General features: G+C 44.8%; 2 protein-coding genes and 1 long non-coding RNA gene across 6 annotated transcripts in view; 2 read left to right on the top strand and 1 right to left on the bottom strand.

Annotated features, from left to right (window-relative positions):
• The window catches only part of ARFGAP1 (ADP ribosylation factor GTPase activating protein 1), a 61085-nt gene extending 58579 nt beyond the window's left edge, over positions 1-2506 (bottom strand). For all 4 annotated transcript variants that reach the window (XR_010885973.1, XM_013940156.2, XM_067307481.1 and 1 more), the window contains exon 1: positions 2376-2506. The gene's annotated coding sequence lies outside the window, so the exon portion shown is untranslated. The remainder of the gene's footprint in view (positions 1-2375) is intronic.
• A 624-nt stretch (positions 2507-3130) lies between these two features.
• Positions 3131-8437, top strand: LOC136993599 (uncharacterized). The gene is made up of 3 exons (XR_010885972.1): positions 3131-3189; positions 3314-3412; positions 7941-8437. It is a non-coding gene; the product is annotated as an uncharacterized lncRNA (long non-coding RNA).
• Positions 8438-14838: 6401 nt separating this feature from the next.
• Positions 14839-20651, top strand: part of NKAIN4 (sodium/potassium transporting ATPase interacting 4) — a 55043-nt gene continuing 49230 nt past the window's right edge. The window contains exon 1 of the mRNA XM_067307478.1: positions 14839-15008. Coding sequence (XP_067163579.1) covers positions 14955-15008 — 54 coding nt within the window. The 5' untranslated portion in view covers positions 14839-14954. The remainder of the gene's footprint in view (positions 15009-20651) is intronic.

The raw sequence follows: 20651 nt of genomic DNA, 5'->3' as shown, positions 1-20651 counted from the left end.
ACTACTGTTGAAAAAAAGATTTTTTTTGTGGCAGAACTCACTACCTTTTATCTAAAGTATACATTCCTTTGTTGACAAGTATTTAATTCTGTGTAGTTTAAGGGACAGTGTTTTCTTGTTAAACTTATCACTAAAGTTTAGAATATGCCATCTTTTAATCAAAATTAATTTGTATTCAACAAAAACAGATTAGCTGTGAAAAGTATGTGTTTTAAACTGAAAATACTACTAGGTTATGCTGTAACCAACGCTTAATGAATAAAATTTTTCAGTCATCCTGTATAAAATTAAAACTGAATGGGATTATTTTTTTTAATCAATAATCAGATGGAAATTGCGTAACTTTCATAAAAGTGAAAAAAGCATGGCAAGCAATCCCTTGTTTAATGAAACACACTTTTTCCAATAACATTCCAATAACAACTTTTAACTTTATATAGCTTACTCATATGCATGTGAGGAGGAAGACAGCACTACATATAAAACATGTTTGCTCATATTCTAAACAGAAACCATAACAAACACACTTGCACAAATTGAAGTCCAGGCCTTTGATTCTACTTTGTGTCACTGGTAAGATAAGGAAAAATCTCCCTCCTGACTTAGAACAGAAATTAAGTAAGTAAATAACTTGACAACTTAACCAGCTGGTAGACAATTAAATATACTTTGGGCCTTCCTCTTTGACATTTTTGTTAGATTCTCTTTCTTAATTCCCCTTTCACAAGGTTGTATTTTGATAATGACTCATAACTCTCGAAGTATACCACAGGGTCCCTCTTTGGCTGGCCATTTGTTCTCCTTAAGGCTCTTCTTTTTTAAAGCACTATTATAATTTTTCCTCCATTTCCTCAGGTTGTTAAAGCAGGTTTTCATTTGGAATAATGAATAAGAGACTGATTACACTGTAAAGTCCTCGCAGACTCAATGGCAAATGATCACTGCTAGAGCTGAACAGGAAAGTTTTTTTCCCATTCCAATTCAGCATGAGCCAAGAATTTTCAATATTTTGTTGGGTAGAAAGAGATACCCATCCTACAACAGCCAATATCCAGACTATTCAAGAGTTTACAAAGAGTATGAATTTGGAATCTTTGACTCAAAGCTGACAGAACAGGCAATCGCCTTTGAATTCTCCTTAATTGCCATCAGTAGCCACAGCTATTATCTTCTCAGAGCTATGTATTCTCCCTCAGCAAGAAAGTTTATACATGACTTTGGTAATCTTCCCACCAGAAGACAGCTGAAAAACTTCCAATAATAGATTTCATTTTAACAAACCGGCTTTTTTGGATGAAAAGCTTTCACCAAATGACCTTTGGCCAACTATAATCTGAACGTATGCCCCATTCCGGAAGGACTAACTTCTCTAACCAAACCACCCAGTGTTTCTGATGAGAAGGCAGAGCTCCAGCCACACTGCTTCATCCAAGAAAAGGAGCAGGAAACCAAGGCCACCAGCTTCCCACCTTTCTCTCCAATCCTCCACCATCCCCCCTGTGACAAATCATTTGGAAATGAAGGGGCAGGGGAGTCAAGCTCTAAGCACTGTAACAGCAGATAAGCAGTTCTGACTTGTCTAGCAATAAGTCAAGGTACCTAGTTTATTTTCAACTACATTTGGCCACAAAATCATAAGTGATCAAATTATCGCGTTTTACCATCCATCAGCTGAGCCATGGTAACTGACTGGGCACGTAACCCCTGCTGCATCTTAGATCATGGGCAGTGAAGACTGAAAACAACTGTGTGTGGACACCTTAAATAAGTAGTTGCTGTTTTGATCCAACGTAAGTGGACACAAGCACTAAAGAGAACGTACAGTTTGGGAATAAGTTTTCTCTGAGAAGTATAAACACTCCAGGCTAAGGGTTCCAAGCAGGTTCAGACAGATCAGTATTGTAAACTTTCATCTCCCAGCCAAATAATCTGCTTCTACAGTAAAAAAATACATGTGCAGCCTTTGAATTTCCACATTAGGATTCTTTAGTCTGTTAAAAGCAAATAAATAAGGCAGATATGGCACTACATACTTTAAGTTTAAATAAGCTGTAAAAGGACTTTGATCCTCTGATGTGGCAAATTCATACAGCTGACCCATAAAGAGTTTTGCAGGTCAATATATGAAGATTAGCTGTGCAAAATGATCTCCATGATGTCATGTGCCTGAAGTATTCCTATGGGTCTCACCAATGCAAAAAGGCTTTTTTAGGCCTTGTTATTTGAAGAAAAGTTTTGAACAAAACACTGCCATCCATCCGCACAGAGCAGGCATGATTCACTTTGAAATAAATTTCAACTTCTTAAAGAACATCGCATTCAATCCGCTTTCAAAGTCTGACACTTTTCCATACTAAGCAGCACAGCCAACTTACCAAAAACTTCTCCAAAGATGAGGGGCTGGCGGCTTTCTTCCAGAAAACCCGTGAACTAAGACACCCAGCTCTCAGGTCGGTCCCGGAAGAGGGTTTCAGAACATGGCCAGATTCACAGGGAACACATCAGCTTCTCCTTCCTAGGGGGGGAAAAAAAAAAGAAGGAGAGAGATAAAGAAAATAGGGAAGAAAAGGATGCTGTGAGCACAAGCCAGGGCAAAACACGCCCCGCTTGTTCTCCCCGCCCCCTGCCACCTGGGCACACGCTCCCCCCGCGCATCCCGCCTTCCTTTAAGGGCTTTTCCTTCATAAAAACACAAGCCGGGCCCGAGACACCCCCCTCCCCCCAACACACACAGCCCGGGAGGGCGAGGCGAGGCCCCGCTAGCGCAGGCCGCCCCCTCCCCGGCCGCCGCCCGCGCCCCTCGCTGAGGGGGAGAGCGGACACCGCCGCCCCCGGGAGCCGCGCGGAGAGGACGCGGGGAGGCAGCGCCGGAGCTGAGGGGGGAAGGGAGATTCCCCCCGCGTCCCAACAGGTGCGGCGGAGCCGGGCCGCGGCCCGCTAACGCACCGGCCTCAGCGGCGGTCCTGACGCGGCGCCGCCGGCTCGCGGTCCCGCCCGGCTCCTCACGGCGCAGCCGCTGCCCCCGCCATGGCGGCGACGTCGCAGGGCCGCGAGGCATTGTGGGTGCCGCCGTTAACCCGCCCGCGCCCGGCGGCCTGACGGGGCGGGACGCGACGGGCGGACAGACAGGCAGGCAGGCAGGCAGGCAGACAGGCAGACGGTGGCATTGGCAGAGAGGCAGGCGGAGAGGTGCGGGGGGAGGCGGAGAGACGTGGCGGGAAGGGGATGGCGGCTCCCGAGGCGCGGCCGCGGCGGGGGGGGGGGCCGAGGCCGCAGGGCAGCTGACCGCCTCCGTTCTCTCTCGGCCCCGTAGGAGACGCGGCCCGTGGCGGCAGGCCCAGGAGCAGGGGGACGCGGGCGCACGGTGCCAGAGTGAGAGGAAAATCCCCTCGGGTCAGAGCCGGAGAGGCAGGTTGGTACGCGCAGCCCGGCCCCGGGGGGGCTTTGCCGGGGACCGCAGCCCCTCGGAGCAGCCCGGCCCCCAAAACCGTGGCCTTGGCCTAAAACTAGCAGGGTTTAGGGCGGGGGAAAGGCCCCACGACGGCGGTTCTTCGTGGGTGTCTCCTCTGGGGTGTTTCTGAGCTGGTCGTCACTCCTCTCTGCGAGCCTACGAGCTGGAACTGAGTTTTAAGGAAATCTGAGGAACTCCTTGTTGCGGCACTGTGGTTGCAGGGTTGAAGAGGAGCAAAAAAGTATCATGAGGCTTGTGGCAAGAATCATGACAAAATTGGGGGAAAAAAAGGCAAAAAACTTGCTTCTTAGAAAACAATTGGGGGGAATTGTATGTGAAAGTTGTATCTGTGTGTTTTAAGCAAAAGGTGCTTGTCAGACATGCTGTTGAAACCATAATTAAACCGCTGCTGGTTCAAGACTCTTTATTTCAAAAGCCTGCTTTTGGTAAATGAAATCTTTTAAGAATGTTAAATTATCAAACATCAAGAGAGGAAGAATGGGTCTGTTGCAAGTCAAGCAAAACTGAACTAAAACTCAGCTGTGAACTTCTGCTTTCCATATTCACTTACTCATTCAGTTCGGTGCTAAACAGAAAAACTGACACTTGATATTTTAGCACTAGATTTCACTGAGCAGATGTTGCTTATAAAACTGAATTATACCGAATTATGGAGCTGAGCACTGTAAGTCTTTTTCACACATTTAGTCCGCAAGCAGCTTCTGTGATCTCTCAAGCGAGGCACCTGAGACTGCTTAAATGATGTTAGGTTGTAAGATCAAGCTCTTGAGGGGATTGGTCTGTAGGGAACAGTGTGAAACCATAGACCTCATTTCACTTGATATCAGAGGATGATTTCCATTAACTGCTATCCAACAATACTCTCTAAAGGTGAAGGTATATTAGATGATATGAAAAGAGCATGTGGAACTGCTTTGTAATGGCTGGAGCCAAATGTCAGGAGAGCGCGTTTATACTATCACTAATTTCTTTTTAATCATCAACTGTAGACACTTCAGAGCAATCCTTTAACATTTACACATGAATCCCACAGAGACAATATGCTGCTCATTTTCAGTGCAACTCCTATTCTGGCCTTCATACTTAATAAGTAGGCTATTATCTTACTATCAGTGCACGGGAGATTAACAGAAGCAATTCTCATTACCGTTAATGGTAGCTACGTACATATAACCCCCTTACATCAACAAGAAGATAATGGGTCCTTAAATGTGTGTACAGTCAAAGGAGAGAGGGAGGGATATGAAACATAAAGCAAACTCTACTTACACAATTTGTTCTTCCAGTTAAGGGCAAAGAGATCTCTCCTGATAAGCGCCATTATTTTGTGCTAAACAGGAACTAATGGGTGGGCAATGAGGTTGCCATTATACAGATACTGTATTATAGGATCTAATGAGAATGGTAATCTTAGTTTTTCTGTAATTGGTAGAAAGTCCAGTGACTGGTGTCGGTGTTGATTCTGCAGCGTGTCTGGTAGGGTTCACGTCGCACATTCAATACTTTGTGCTCACAGCCTCAGGGGAGCACTGTTGTGCAACATTTTTCATCTGTTGTGATGCAGGACTGAGATACTAATGCCTTCTGTATTCTTACTTAATTTACCAAATGTGAATGTTCACACTCTGCTTGGGCAGCAAATTCTGGCAACTTGCTTTTTTTCTGAGATCAAAATTGCTACTACTTAAAAAAAAAAAGGGGGGGCCACTAAATGAATGTCTTATCTACCACTGAAGCTATAATTTCTGTCCTCCTTCGAAGCATAAACAGTGCTTCTATTTTCACTATGGTAGTAATACTGCAATTTGCCCTACATTTAGAGTCATCTTTACCATGAGAAGGAAATACCTACATGAATAAAGGTTATAAGATCAGACTATCTGGTTCTCAGTAGGAATGAAAGGAAGCCGTAAGCATTTGCCTTTCTAGGCGAGCAAATAAATGCATGGCATTCCCTGGCAAGTCCAGTTTGCTCTGTTCCTGGAATTTGGGACGGGTGCATAGCTCTCTTCCCATCTCTGCAATGTGTGACAGATATCTATTATATACTAGGAAGAGAACACTTCACACGCCAACAAGAAGTGTTTGGAAAGACATCTTGCATTGTATTCCCCACTTCTTCCCCCTTTTTAGTCACCAAATTGGTTCTATCTATCTTGAAACTAAATTACAAATATTTTTAGTATATTGTTATAATTGTTATGCCTAGTTTCAAACTTGTATGAAATGTGACAGTAAGGAACAAATTATAGGATGAAATAATAAAATATAAGGAATGCATAGTCTTTTTGAGCTGTTTTTCATGATGAGGTTTTTCAGATAGAAATAATTTTACTTGGCTACAAAAGGATAATACTTGCACTGTCTCAAAAATGTGAAGGATAGTCTTATTTGAGAGCACAGAAAACAACTAACGTAGAGTTCAACTCAACAAAGATTTCGTAAATATGTGCATCTAATTGCAATGAGGAAGACTAATCACACGTGAAAGCCTATTAATTTAACTTACCTAGTTTAGAATTTTGCTTCTAAGTTAATGTTTTTAATGATCTTTTCAAAACTTCTCAAGAAAGCCTCTGAAAGAAGAATTCAACCAAAGAACATTGATTTTCACTTTTTCCCTCTTTTACAGATTTCCTGAACTCTTTCTAGTCTATTAATAAAACCTGATTTCAGCCATTAAAATTGTGGTCCCTGATAACAAAACAAAGTGGCATTACCAGACCTTTTATATTTCACAAAAGAATGTGAAAGATTCTAGAATTGATGATGACATGAGCTATGGGGATGGGAGAAATCATCATAAACCTTAAAGTATTAAAGAAAAAGGAACCACAACCAAAGCCCTATTTTGACTCATTTATGAAGACCTATGTGGGATGAATACAGTACTAGCTGCACTTCTCGTGGACTGAGAAGCTGTAGAGTCTTATTGCCTTCTTCCCTCACAACACGCCTGAGATTAGCAACTATATCAGAGTAATGCGCAGGATGTCACAACACTTAAATTGAGGGGGAACAAAAAGAAATATAGATACCCTTGTTAGATAAATCTATCTAATAAATCTGAAGAGTGAGCAGAAAGGAATAGACCTGCTTGCATGATAAATGCCACCATTCAAGTTCTTCATTGCCATTATTTATGACTTATGAAACTATAACTGTGTGAATAATAAAAAAGCACTGAACTCAGCCCTTTTTGCTTTATGAGTAGCCTCATTAGTTGATGTGAATGTGCTAACACTTTTTACTTGTAGGGTTTTTGGGTTCTTCTGTATGTCGCATGCTCTGAAGAGCATCCTGTGAATTGTAAGCAGGTTTTCATCCATGCAATGGAAGACTTGGTCAGATTTTAACCTAACAGGTTTCAGAGCTCCAAGTGACATCGGGGGGGGGGAGGTGTCTTATATTTGTAAATTTCTACAGGATCACGTACATACTAAAATTATGTCACACAAAAGTAATAGAAAAGTAAAACTTGAAATGTTTTCTGCCATAGGATGAAATATCAGTCCAGTTGTTATTAACTGTTTATTTAATGTTTTTTATTGCTACAAACAAAGAACATTTATTTATTATTAATTATAGCATTCAGCACTATTGGTATGCACTGTGTGTGGCAGCCATGGCATAGCAACCTTATCAAGTGACAATGTGTATTGCTATTAGGTTATGGAAACGTCGCATGCACTGAATAATATAATTGTTTCCCTCTCATTGTACAAGGGAACATTGTCCTTCCTTTTCAAATGAGAGACCTGTGTGCAAGGGCTTTTCTGTCGCATTTCCTTAATTAAATTTATACTGGCAAAGTCTGGACCTGCATCTAACTACCAGTACAGCCCTACCGGTAATGATGCAAGAGAATCTGTAGTTTAGGCAAGGCTCCTGCAGTTAAAGCAAGGAGTCCTGCCTACACTGGGAATAGCACCCTGCAGCCACCGGTGCTGAATTTCGTGTCCAGCTCTTCAAACGTGGCAAGATTAGGAGACTAATCAACCACCATCTTTCCACAGCATATTTATAGGAAATTCACTTATGATTTGAGCTCACTATTCCCACTTCGTCATGCAGCTAGGAATACATTTTAATGTGCATTTGTATTATTAATCAGGTTACTAAGACATCCTTTCATTATGATTCTCCAATGACACTTCACAGCTAGAGCTGAAAAAACACATTAAGCAGCTACTTCAGACCTTCTGCCCATGCAAATTCTTTTTTGTCTCAGGAATGTAACAAAATTTGAAAAGTCTCTGTGTGAGACAGCAGAAATTCTTACCTCTAATATTAAAATAGCGAGCAAAAGCTTTTATTTACAAGCACCTATTTTTACACACAGCTGAAACTTCATGTTAATGTCACATACGTGTATGTAATAGCTGGTCAGTGCATAAGCACAGTGCACATATGAGCAACCAAAATCGCTGAGAGCTTTTTTGTTTCTTTCTATTTCATACCCATGAAGCACTTGGAGAAAGCCATGAGGCTCCTCTACTTCTTGGAAGCATAGAGTTACTCAGCCTAAAAACATCACAATTTGTATCGATGTCAAACAGACTTTCCAGAATGGCCGTCTAGAGTGATGCAGGCAGGATGAAGAAGCCTGAAACTGCTACTCCCGGTCTGTAGCCACTCTTTGAGTATTCAGAATGAACTTCTGGAGGCTGGCTAAAGTGGCTTATTTCATGGGCAATTTATTCTTTCTAATGTAAATGTGTGTAAAAAATGCATTGCTCCTTCAGCCTGGTGGCAGCTGATGCTACTTGTGACTTCTTAATTCATATTAGCTCTTACTATCTGGAATTGGAAAGAGCATTACTGAAGAAATGGCAGAAAAGTAGCTCTATTTTGTGCGTGTATGTGCTTGAATAGAAGTGCTTCTGACTGCACATTTCATACCTACTGAGGGACAGTACTTATATATCCTGGCTCCTGACACTGTATATTTATGCACACACTGCTGTAGATGCTCTTCAAAAGACATTCAAAAGTAAATGTGTTATTGATTTCTTCTCCGTCATATCACATGAGACTTGTTAAGTTGACTTGGGGAAGTTAATAATAGTTTGAGAGGAAAAAATCATTCTTAAGCAAATGGGGAAGCAGCTTGTATAAAAGAGAGCCCCCAAATGGCTGCCCAAAACTGGGGACTGCTCTCACACTTCTGGCTCGTTCCGTTGTCATCTCATTTGAGAAATGCAACTGTTGCATGAAAGCCTTGAATAATCACTTAGTATCAATACCCAGAGACCTTGGCAGCTGCATTGAATTACTTCTTGGTCACACTGCCTAGTGAAATTGCAGCTGGAAATGTGGCTGCAATCATGCCAGCTACTCATATTGCATAGACTGAGATGTTCGGATGTCAGCTGTGACAGCTTGCTTTTCCCGCGTGAATTAACCCTTCCCCGGGCACTCCCTCATACTCACAGGCCATGCCTTTGAAAGCACCTGCACTGTCTTCCCTGGAATGCTGAGCTGCAATTCCGAGAGCTGCTAGAGCCCTATTTTGAGCAGCGCTTCCCAAAGCAATTCAGTGGTTGGTTTTGAGTTCTCAGCCTCCTGGTTGTAAATAACACCTGGGAATTTCAATGAATAATGGAAGCTCTTTAATGCTGCTGTTTGAGTGAGGTTGTGATCTGCAACACGAAGTCCCTACCTCAGACTAACAGAAATGCTGACAAGTTCCAGGATGTTTCTATTTCTATGTCATTCCTTTATAGCTGGGTATTTCTGATGCTGGAGAAACAGAAAAGGGTCTTAGAAAGCCTCCTTGGGGGACATTGTGGCAGAATTGTCAAGGCATCTTATTATTGCTGTAGAAATATGAGTTTGAACCGTGACTCCACTGTAGCTGTAAATGGGTGCCTATACATTGGGTCCATGGGAGAAAAAGGCATATGTTATGATACCGGTCATTTTTCCTTCATACAAGCTTTTAATCATACAAACAAGATAACCGTATCAACTAGATATGGAGAAATTGTTCACCTTGCTATTATTCTGACATACTGTAAAGCTTAGTGAATCTTCCATCTCTGCCATCCTCCATTTATTCACCAAAAAGTGATGAGAATGTGTTGTGCGGCTCAGCAAGTTAGTATTAGGGAATTACAAATACAGAATGCAGATGAGGTGGTGTAGAAATGCCAAAGCGCTTCATTAGGAGGTATCCCCGCCGTAACATCCAAGACTTCACAGGGATCAGAAAGAAAATGACAGATTTCACACACCAGTTCTGATAAATTTCATGAATTGCCCAGGGCTGCTAGGGAACTCTTTCAAAGCATAAAAGTCATTGAGATTGCTTAAAAATGGCTCTCATCGCTGTATAAGAAAAGAAACAGAGAGGAATATTGTGCTTTACTCTGGCAGTCCTGTCTTTTTTCTGCAATGTATTCACTAGGCTGCAAAGGAGAGGGGAAAAGCAGACTGTGGTTCCTATGGATATCACCTGCTGAAGGTGTACCGCAGCAGCACTGCTTATTTTGGGCTTCTCTGCCTCTCTGTGGTCCCTCTGGCAAAAGGAAGGGAATGTATGTGCTATTGTCACCCCCCCTAAGTCATCTACTTTGACAGTCCTGGCTTCAGCTGGCTTCAGTCCCAGAACAGTTGAGCTCTGTAACAATTGTATTGTTGTACGCCAGGGTAATGGGAGAGTTAAAAAATTACAAATTTAAAATTAGAAGTTAAAAAGTCCTTGCCCTTTACATGATCTCTCTCTCTAGCTGGTTCCGTAATCTTTTCCTAGGTAAAAAATTTTCAGTAAAAAAAACAAGAATATTGCACAGTCAGGTTCTTATAGATAGGCCTCACTGCCCGAGGTTAGCAAGGGCTACCTCTGGTCACCAGGGCCCACGTTCATCTTTTGAGGGAACAGGGCAGAAGCTAAGGCCCTTTCTTCCTCCAACCAAGAAGGTGATTTGTCCTAATCCATGTGTACCCATACACATTTTCAGCACCCACAATGTCCAGTGGCAGGAAGTTTCACGGCTTAGCCAACTTTTATGTAAAGAATTTCCAATTGATTGTTTTGAATTTGTCCCCTGCAAAATATTGCTGTGCACAGTGGAATGATGCCATCAATCAGCTCATTGGCAGGGAGGTTTACTTCTAATTTGTGATAGAAAAATGCAGTCTGACATGCCACCTTGGAAAGACTGCCATCCCCCCTGAAGGAGGGGAGCAGGCTGGCTAATTAAATGGTAAGGCCATAAAGCACTGAGATGGGCATGTTTAGCCGCTGTGATGAGAATGCCTGGGTAAGGCGCTGATAAGGTTGGAGTATTCTGACACCACTGTGTTTGATCAGACATCTTTAAAGTCACTGTAACCCTAATGAGGGTTTTAAAATGGAGAAGAGGTGAATGTAAATGCACTGAGTGGAATAATGCGCCCCGCATGTATTATGGGATATAAGACCATATATAGTTTTCAGCAGCTGCATCAGTTACAGGGTTTGGGCTGTGGAGAGACATGTCCCAGGCTAATACTTGTAGCCTCTGTTGCTCATCTTGTTCTGTCAGACCAAGGAGGCTGTGGATATGGGGGATAACAAGCTGTGGTAAGACTCTGCAGCTTTGATTCAAGCATGCTAACTTTGTTTCTTGAGACTTCTGAAGTAAATCTGTGACTTTCTGAAATAATCTGAATGCACTCAGTCAGAAAGGGTCCTAGTAAATAGAACAAGTGGTAACTGGGTCCCATTGCCTCAGCTGATTTTCCCCTAGTAGTACAGCTGGATCCATGCAACCCCCTTGGCATAAGGAATTTCCCTCTCTGAAGGGACGGAAGGGAGTCCCAGATTCAAGGCACTGGCTGAGAGCAGGGTCATTCATTCTCTGGAGCACCATTCAAACCTGATGATTCCCAAGTGGATTTCATCTCCCCATGAAATCAGGATGTGACCAGCATGTGCATCAGGGTCTCAAAGTTAAGAGGCACCCTCGACAACTTGAGGGAACAAGAAGAAACTAGAAGGTCATACCCGGGGCACAGCATTTGAATAGGACTGCGACAAGGAACTCCTTGACTGATTCCCTTGTCTTGGTCTCCTCCTGATTGCTGTTTGACAGGAAGGCATGGGACTGCCTGCAATTCCCTTGCTCCATGTACATGCAGCAGAGATCAATATCCCTGCTGAGAATCCTTCGTACCCCATCCAAAACCCCTTAATCATGAGAAAATCTTACTGTCATCTACACTGGACTCTCAAAGAGACGTAAAAGCTGAGGGTGAGGTTATACTCTGTGAAGTCAAAAGTTCAGCATACTGAGTAGTTTTAGTTTAGTTTAGTTTGGTTCAGTTTAGTTTTAGTTTTCTTCTTGGCAAGTTTACAGTTGTAGTTGTTTTTATGAGTTAAACTCACAGGGTAGTTACATAGCCCTGTGGCATTCCTGCAGGAATTCGGACTGGGTCAGGGCTTCACACAATTTTTAGCAGATGCTGTTAGTGGCAGCTGCTGTGCCAGTGCCACCACTGATGACAGTGACTCCCAGTGCTATGACAAGCCAAGTGCCACTTTAAAGCAGTACGTGGTACATCACTGGTGATATACTGCACATCAGTGACGGTACGGTGTTTTGGCAGCCAATGGACTTACTATCCAGTGGTCCCTTACTAATCTGTCTACTAATTAAACCTAATTACGGGTGAAGCTCTACATGTTTTATTCACTTGAGTCCCAGTTCTGCTAAGTTAATATTTTACCATTCTGAAATGAAGGATTTTCTGGAAGTCTGCAGGAGATTTTTTAATTGGCCTGCAAAAAGTAGCCAAAAAAGCAAACTTCTTGTCAGAAGACTCAAATTTAGTGCACCTCCACTGGTGTCCGTGATCAAAAGGGGCTGAAGACCACAGTACTGAAGTAAATGTCCAACTTTCAACATGCAAGCAGCCCTACTAAAATCAGTGAGGCTACTTGGGTGCTTAAAGGCAGATATCCACTGAGGCAAGGCCTCCTGCTATACCAGTGCAGATGAGAAATCATATGAATAAAGACTACAAGATCAGGTTTTAGGCCTCTCCATTTGAGATACAGTTACATTGCAGTTTCACCCTTCTTAATAGACTAAGAAGATTCAATGTGTTTTTCAGATGCAAAAGGAGTCCCAACAAACATATAGTTGTCTTCTACTCCCATCTCTGTTTATCAAGATAAAAAGGGGGGGGGGAATCCTGCTTGTGTCGGTAGCAGCATCTTTCGCTGTTTCTCATGTCTCCTTTGTATTACAACTGAGTTGGAAAATAACTATGCTTATGGGAGGTTTTTAGAAGCAGGAGTCAGTACAAGAGATGCGGGAAACCTTAACAAACGATACAAAGGCCAGGTACTAACCCGCACAGCTGCAGTCCAACCTTTTCCATGCTTTTCTCAGCAGTTTCTAGAGCATGTAACACAAACCAGCCTAATCCCAGCCTGCTCTTGGCAGTCTTGAGCTACTGTTTTAATTCTGATGTCAGGTTGCCTGACCCTACAGTGCAGAGTGAGACTTCTCTATTCGGTTAACAGGGAATGTTTCATCTGCATTCATTAAAAAATAAACTGGTCTTTGTTCCTATCGCCTCCACCATCCAAAATCCATCTTCCTGTGAGTACAAACGCTGCCAAAGCTGCTTCAATCCCCAGCTTTCTGGTGAAGTAAATTGTTTTCTTCTCTGGGTGTATTCCTTTCACCTATAATAAAATGTATTTCATTGTATCTGACTGCATTAATTGCTGCACTGGTTATGCTCAGTGCACAGGTCAGATAATCAATATGTTTTACCATTTAAAACCAGAGGGATTTATGATCATTTTAGAGTTTGTCTCCTAATCTTAGGTATTCAGAGTTTGTTTGTTTGTTCTTTTTCTCCTTATGGCTGATTTGAATAACAGTAATGTTAATATGAGGTTTTTAAGATTCATAGTACTTTAGGAGGAATCCTACTTCCTTAGAGTACAATCCATCAATGCTTTCCTAGAGTAAAATGATAGATCCTCTATCATTTCAGGTACCATCTCATTTCAGTACCACTGTGATGAGCAGTGTTGCACTCCTATTTAAAGGAATTGATCATTCAAGGTACCAAAGTCACACCCTGCTTTGGAGGGAAGAACAAAACCCTGACTTGCTCCAAGAGAAAAAAGAACAATCTAAGAGTAACAGAGCAAACTTTGTCATACAGCCTTTGAATTCACTGGAAATTTCAAAGTCGCTACGTTGTGACCAAAGAGGTCTTTTCTAAAGCTTATCCTGTTGTGCTGGAGCTTAGCAACAAGTTTGTCCCAGTCACAATGTGTGTGTGACCTACTCCTTGGGCCTGACCAAAAATGCATGTGGCAGGAAGGAGTGACGTGATCCTCGCTTTCTGGACCCCACTCTTCCTTCTTGGACTCAGGGATGTGAAGGAGGGGGATTACATTTTCCTATGCACAGGACTGTGCTTTCATGGAGGGAGTGTGTGCTCATTGATTTGCTCTACCATTTGCAATTTAAGCAGACTGACTTGCTTTGCTATAGATACAGCAGAATATGGTGATTGGTGCTTTGATGGTCTTCTGGCAGAAGCTCTCTAAGGAAAAAGAGACACACTCCCCTACATCCTTCTGCTATTACACAGGTGTGATTTATACACAAACCTGGGTATATACATTAAAATACCCACAAACATGCATTTTAATGAATTCCTTGTATTATCCCCCTTTCGGAGTGTGTCTTCCATGCACATTCTAGCTGACAAAGTTTACGGGAAGAAGCATTGCATTTCAGGCTAATTCTGGGGCTAATGATTTTAGGGTGAAGACGCCAACAGCTGCATGGGGAGGAAGCTGATGGGAGTAGGTGTGCGGGGGAGAGAAGGTCCTGATTCCCTTCCCCGCCAGGATGCCCTATAGGCTGTAGCCCGCCTGGTTGGCACACACCAGGCACCCCCGGCTAGCAGCAGAGCTCAGCGCCGTCTGGGGAAAAGTGTCACCTCAAGACGACACTCGGAAGAATCCGGGGCTGCCCCGCGAGCGCTCGCAGGGGGAGAAGGAGCTGCCGCCGGCTGTGCGTGTTTCGCCCGGCCCAGCCTCTCGGGGAGGAGGGCTCTCGCCGGCGGGGCTCCCCTTCGCAGCGGGAGCGGGAGCGGGAGCATCGCACCGGGCCTGGGAGGGCTCCCGGGGGCGGGCAGCGGGGCAGCCCCGAGCCAGCAGCAAGACCCCCCCACCCACCCCCGCCAGGCTTGGCGATCGGAGCCGCCGGCAGAGCATTGCCCTTTTAAGCTGTGGCCCCACTGCCTCCTCCCCGCCGCCCCCCCGGCTCCCGGAGGGGCTCCGGCAGCCGCCGCGACCTCCCCCCCTCGCTTGCTCCCTCCCTCCCTGCCGGCGGCGAGCGGCAGCTGCGGGCGCGGGGCCGGAGAGCCGCAGGGCGGCGGCGGCGGGGCCGCAGCGAGCCGGGCTCCCCCGCTGCCCCGCTCTCGGCCGCGGGGCAGCGCGGCCCCGCCGCGCTCGGGGACCATGGCATGCTGCACCGGGCGCTGCACCTTGATCTTCCTCTGCACTTTGCAGCTGGTAAGTGGCGGCGCTGCCCCGGCGGCAGCCGCGACCCCGCAGCCCCGCCGCGGCCGCCGCCGCCGGAGAAAACTTGGCGGCGGACCCGGAGCCCCGGCGGAGGCGGGCGCGGGGGGTCCCCGGGGCAGCGGCCGGCTGCGGCGACGGTGCTTGGGCTGAGCGGGGTGGGCTCGGCTCCGGGGGACGAGGGGAGCGGGGGATTTCGGCTCCCCGGGACGGGCCGGAAGCATCCGGCTGGGAAAAAAAAGCGCCCCGCACCGCCGGGCCCGCTGCCCTCCCGGCGGGGGCGGCCAGTCCCGGTCCCGGTCCCGGCGCCGGGCGGCGGTGTCGCCGGGGCCGCTGAACACTCCGGTCCCGGCTGAACTTCCAGCTTGGCGCCGGCTCTCCAAAGGGGAAGGTGGGCTGGATGTCAGCCTGCACTGCTAGGAACTCCGGCTTCCCAGCTTTGCTACATGGAGGCATTTACTGATCTTCTTAAAACTCGGGGATACGTAAAAAAGTCCTTAACTTGTAAGTCTGTGATTTTTCTAAAATAAAACTAGAAAAATCAGTCCGTCAAAGGAGTCCCGGAAAGCTTGGTGACGATACTCAAAACCAAACCAAAGTTCATACGTGCTGAAGCATATCGAAACCTTCAGCTTCTTTTATGCAAGGCTGCAAGAAAGGACTCATTTAAGGCGTCTGTATCCCACCCCGCTTGTTTGCACTGAAGGGGTCTGTGCAGATTTGGAAGTAACTGTTTAAAACGTTCTCATGGTGAAGTGCTTTTATTTTGTGTGTGTGTGTGTGTGTATATATATATATATATATATTTATATATAAACTTAGTGGTGTTCAGAAAGTGTCATCCCTTGTGGGGACAGATTCCTAGTCCTCATGACATCTGCATACATGTCAGTGCAGAGCAGTGATAAACAAAGGTCTGGTTGTTTTATGAGGGTCTGTGCATCTAGCTCGGATCTGGAGGGTCCTCTTCTTGTCAGTAGCTAATAGGCTCCAGGGTTTCTCCAACCTTAAAAAGGAAACGACAGCATGTATAAATTTAATTTCATTTAGTTTATCTAAATTGGCTTTATTCTGGGCTATTATCAATGGGGAGGGAAGGAGCGGCTTTCTTCTAAGTTCTGTTGAATAGTAAGCTAGTGCCAAGGGGTGATCTAGTTAAAACTCTCTGTTTTGGAGTTGTTTACTGTCACAGTAGTTTATTTTCTGTGAAGAGGCAGTGAGTGGGCACTTCCCTGAAGGTGGAAGAGAACCCCTCATTAGAAGAAACTGGAATCGGCTAGTTTTTAAATGTAAACCATCAGCCTAAAACTGAAGGGGAATAGGGTGGGAACGCAATCCTGTTAGCTGTGACTAGCGCAATCGGAAGAGGTGGATGGAAGATTTGACTTGTAGTTAAACAAAATAGGGAATAGAAGTTTGTTTTTTTGGGTTTTTTTTGCACGAAGCATATCAGCAGGCATATTTATGAGTGAGTTGAATGGCTGGGGAGTATATTTAGTCTGCTGGATTATTTCTTTGATTTTTTTACCCGTGATCAAGGAAGAAAGAAGCTGTACCCTGCATTACATTTGAAACTGGTATCTGAACACTCACCATCTCTTAAACCCGTCAGTATGTCATCCTGCTTTAAAGCACGCTCTTGCTTGCTCGCTCTCTCTCTCACACGCGCACACACACACACACACACACACACAAAGGAGAATAAGAAAAAAAAAAAACACGAGCTGCTGGTGCTGCTCTTATTTCTTATTTCTGACAAGCGTGGGAGTTTTCTCGTATCCAGGATACAGGGACAAAGAACCCCCAGCATTTTATTTTCCTTAAGACCCTCCTCCTTGAAGAAAAGAATCAGTTTGGCTCATTCTTAGGCAAGTTTGGATGCTTCAGCCCTAGCGATTTCCCATGGCACTTGCTGGGTGAATTGGTAGAGATGGAAAAATGCAAACTATGGGCAGGGAATTCCTGGAGCTCTGCTCCAAGGGGGGTGAGGTCAGGGGATCCTGGCTGGTTCCCAGCGAGTGCCTGGGTGAGTGCGAGATCAAGCCTGATTTTTTTTTTTTTTTTTTTTTTTTGCAAACCTTGTCTTTAAATGGTCACATCGTTTACACATCAGTACAGCCAAGTGACCTTGCAGAACTAGCTGCTGTTCATCATGGGTTCTGTTAATACAAAACATTGAAGCGATCAGGCCAGGATCATCAATAAATTATGATGACGTGAACTTCCTTTGTTCTTCTTGTGTCTCTGCTCTTCTTCATTTGATACTTTGAACTCTTCATATTCTTCCCTATATGTTGCCAAGCATCATGTCTCCCACTGCTGAAGTTCCAGGGGTGAAATCCCAGCTCCTCTATGGTCAATGAATGTTTTGCCTCTGACTCAAATGGGGAGAGGATTTCAGCTGTGGGACTTCCAGCTCCAGTTTTGCAGCACACTTTGTTTCTTTACTGGAAACTATGTATTCTGATGTCTTTCTGTCTAGGCTTCACTGGGGCTTTTTATATATGATGAATGGAAAAACAAAAGAACCCCCCCAAAAAAACAAAATGAAGAATTCAGGTTGCACTGGTGTTTGGAGATTGTTTTATTATCAGGTGCAAGTAGTTGAGCAAGTGTGTGGGGGAGTGTTTGCAAACTGCAGTTTAAGTGTTTGTCGGGAGAAAAGCCAGAAAACAAACATATTAATCATTGCTGTATATGCTCCCAAAGAAAAAGTTTGTGATCCAGTCGGAGCGCAGAACAACATGCGAATGCAATGACCTGCTACACAACACGAATACCAACTAGGTCTTCAGCCCCCCACGGGCTGAGAGCTTGTGGCAGAGATAGGCAAGGAGAGCCATACACGTCTGCCTGAAGAAAATCAGGGCTGACTCCCCAGTGGTTTGCTAATCAAACAGGGGGGAAGGGAAGACTGTAGTTTGAATAAATAATTTGCCGAGAAATGTCCAAGTTAGGATCTTGTCATTTAGCTGATCAGTGCTGTGGAAGGGAGGCTAGGAGAAGATTCTGGCTCTCCATCCCTTTGATCACGGTGTGTATCACTGTCCCCAATCCTTCCGTTCTTCCCAATCAGTCCCTCTCTTCAGTGGAATAGTTTGGGTGAACTGCCAAATCAGGGCCACCCTGTGTGTAGATGAGCTTAGTCTCAGCCACTACACAGAGGAGGACCTTCAGCAAGGTGAAGAGCTGTTTGTAGTCTGGAGTTTTTGCATCACAAGAGTAGTGAAATAACTACCACAGCCTCCTGTCCAGGACCTACCAGCAAAGGGGAAATAAAAAATGCATTTCCGACCCCATCGTTATGCTGGTCAGGCTAGGGTGGATGGTCTTTCCTCTTAATTTCATACAATGTTGAAAAATTTCCATGGATATGGTCACCTCTCGGTTCTGATTTTGTCCAAACCTCTCTGCCATTTAGGTGCTAATGTTACCTACAGGGGTTTTCTAGCCCTCGCTCACCCCTCCCAGCCATCTACCTTGGTGCAGTTGGCATACTAAGAAACATTATTAAAACTTAAATGGGGCATAGACCTCCTCAGTAGAAGAACAACACCCGGACTCTGCCGGGGGCCTCTGCGGAGGGTTAAGAAATGTACCCTATAGAAATTAGGGTTGAAAAAGGTTTGTCAAGGACAAGATTTCAGAACCTTTGTGGTATGACAGAAAGTGTCGCACCAGCAGGGCCAAAGAGGACTGTGGACTGGGTGGGTCATGGTGAGAAACCACAAATAGGGGCTGGGTCTCAGATAGGGAAAATATTTTAAAAATCATTCCTTTGCTCCTTTCCTCTCTGGCAGCATGAGATTGCACCCAAATGGTGCATTTCCTAGAGTAGTAAGTGATTGTGCACTGAAGGCGCCATGTGAATTTATTTCCACCGAGCCGAGCATGGAAAAATTCCCTCCCTCCCTGTGCCCTGTCCCAATAAATCAAGCAACTGTAGTTTCTTTACATTCTGTCCATGGATTGAGAGCTCAGATGCCAAGCAAAGCCTGGAGACAATTTTACAAATACATTATAAATCCCCTTAGAATAAGGGGTTCTAATGGAAAAAGTGACTAATACTTCAAATGAGCCCAGAAGAAGGCGCCCCGGGATGGGACTGCATATTGAGACTAACCAAAAGTAACTATATACCTTTATTTATTTATTTTCTCATGCTCGCTTTCTCCCTCATTCCCTTCTCGCCAATGCTTTTATAATCTCTTACAGAAGTGGGTGACCAGTTCTGGAAACTATTTGAAACCAGCACAGATCCTTCTCTAACAACTCTTTCCTGTATCTAAGTGGCTGTGTCAGTCTGATCAAGACATAAAGTGACAAACAGCATGATGGGGGTCCGGGCAGAAGGGGAACATGGCAGACAGGCATTTGGAATTGCACAGCTTGGCGGGCAAGACAGAATCCGGGCAAAAAAAGCCTGAGTGAAAATAGATACACTCAATCCGATAAGCACACTCCCCTTCTCTCCTAAGCTTGTAGAGATAATGTGGCTCCAATGCTGATTTTAGGTCCTGATATTCACCCCCATATTGATAACATTTGCAATCATAAATGGACCCTGGCTTTCTGCCTGGATGTTGGAAGCTCTATCTTCAAAGCTCAAATTTTTGGGGGAATTCCAAACTGAGTGCCTGTTTGCTGTAATTCCGGCTTTCCTTGGAGTATGGACAATGTCTGATACCCTGCAGGCTCCCTAGCCCGCTATCTGCTAGATCTCATAATCAAGCATTGCTACATGGGCCTGCGAGAAGGAGGTTAGCGGAGCATCTTCCTACCCAAGGTAAGGAGCAAGCAGGATTGTGGCTTCTGCACTTTGGGGGCTGTGGAAACAGCTTTCTCTTCTCTGTCGCAGGGACATTTTGAACCGGAGGCAGCGTCGGGGAGGCAGAGCCTGTCTCACCCCTCCTCTGCAGCTGTCTCGGGAGCTGGGGCAGTTTGATGCATCTCCTGAGGGAGTTTTGAGCTCACACAGCTGTGGTGTGGCTGAGCACGGAGCGTTAAAGGAAGAGCAGGTGCAAGGATGAGCGCGGTGTCCCCCTGTTCATCATGCTGATCAGACCCGCTCCACAGTTACCTTGTGCTCTCCCCATCTGTTTATCTTCTTCAGATTTTGTGCTTAAATTATAATCCCTCTGGGGAAGGGACTATCTTTCGTGCATATGCACAGCACCTAGCGCAATGATGGCTTGAACCTTTTCTGAAGTCCTTGAACAATGCTCCAGTCTAAATAATAATATAAGCCTAAAGACTACGTTTGACAGATGCTGTCTTCTGTGTCTGTTCCAGACAAAGGAAAAGTAAAGCTGTGCCAATAATAGAGCTCGTCAGCATTTTCCGCTGAAACTGACTTTCAGTAGAAACCTGGGAATTTGACTAAATGAATATTTTCATGAGAAGTATCTGCTTTCCATAGACAATTCTGAGTTTTTCTCCAAAGTTTTGGCCAGAATATTTTGGCAAAAAATCAAAAATGTGCTGGCAAATGTTTGCTGTGCTAGCAAACATTTTTAATTTTGGAGTTGTGGGGCTTTTCTTACAAGAAGTTGAGTTTTTGCATGAGGAAATCTTTCTTTCTTTTTTTTTTTTTTCTTCTGAGCAGCTGGAGTCAGTAACGCTGTAGCACAGTGGTTT

The sequence above is a fragment of the Apteryx mantelli genome, chromosome 18, assembly GCF_036417845.1.
Source record: "Apteryx mantelli isolate bAptMan1 chromosome 18, bAptMan1.hap1, whole genome shotgun sequence".
Classification (NCBI taxonomy): domain Eukaryota; kingdom Metazoa; phylum Chordata; class Aves; order Apterygiformes; family Apterygidae; genus Apteryx; species Apteryx mantelli.
Note: the sequence above shows the minus strand (reverse complement) of the source record. Positions and strands in the feature narration are given on the sequence as shown.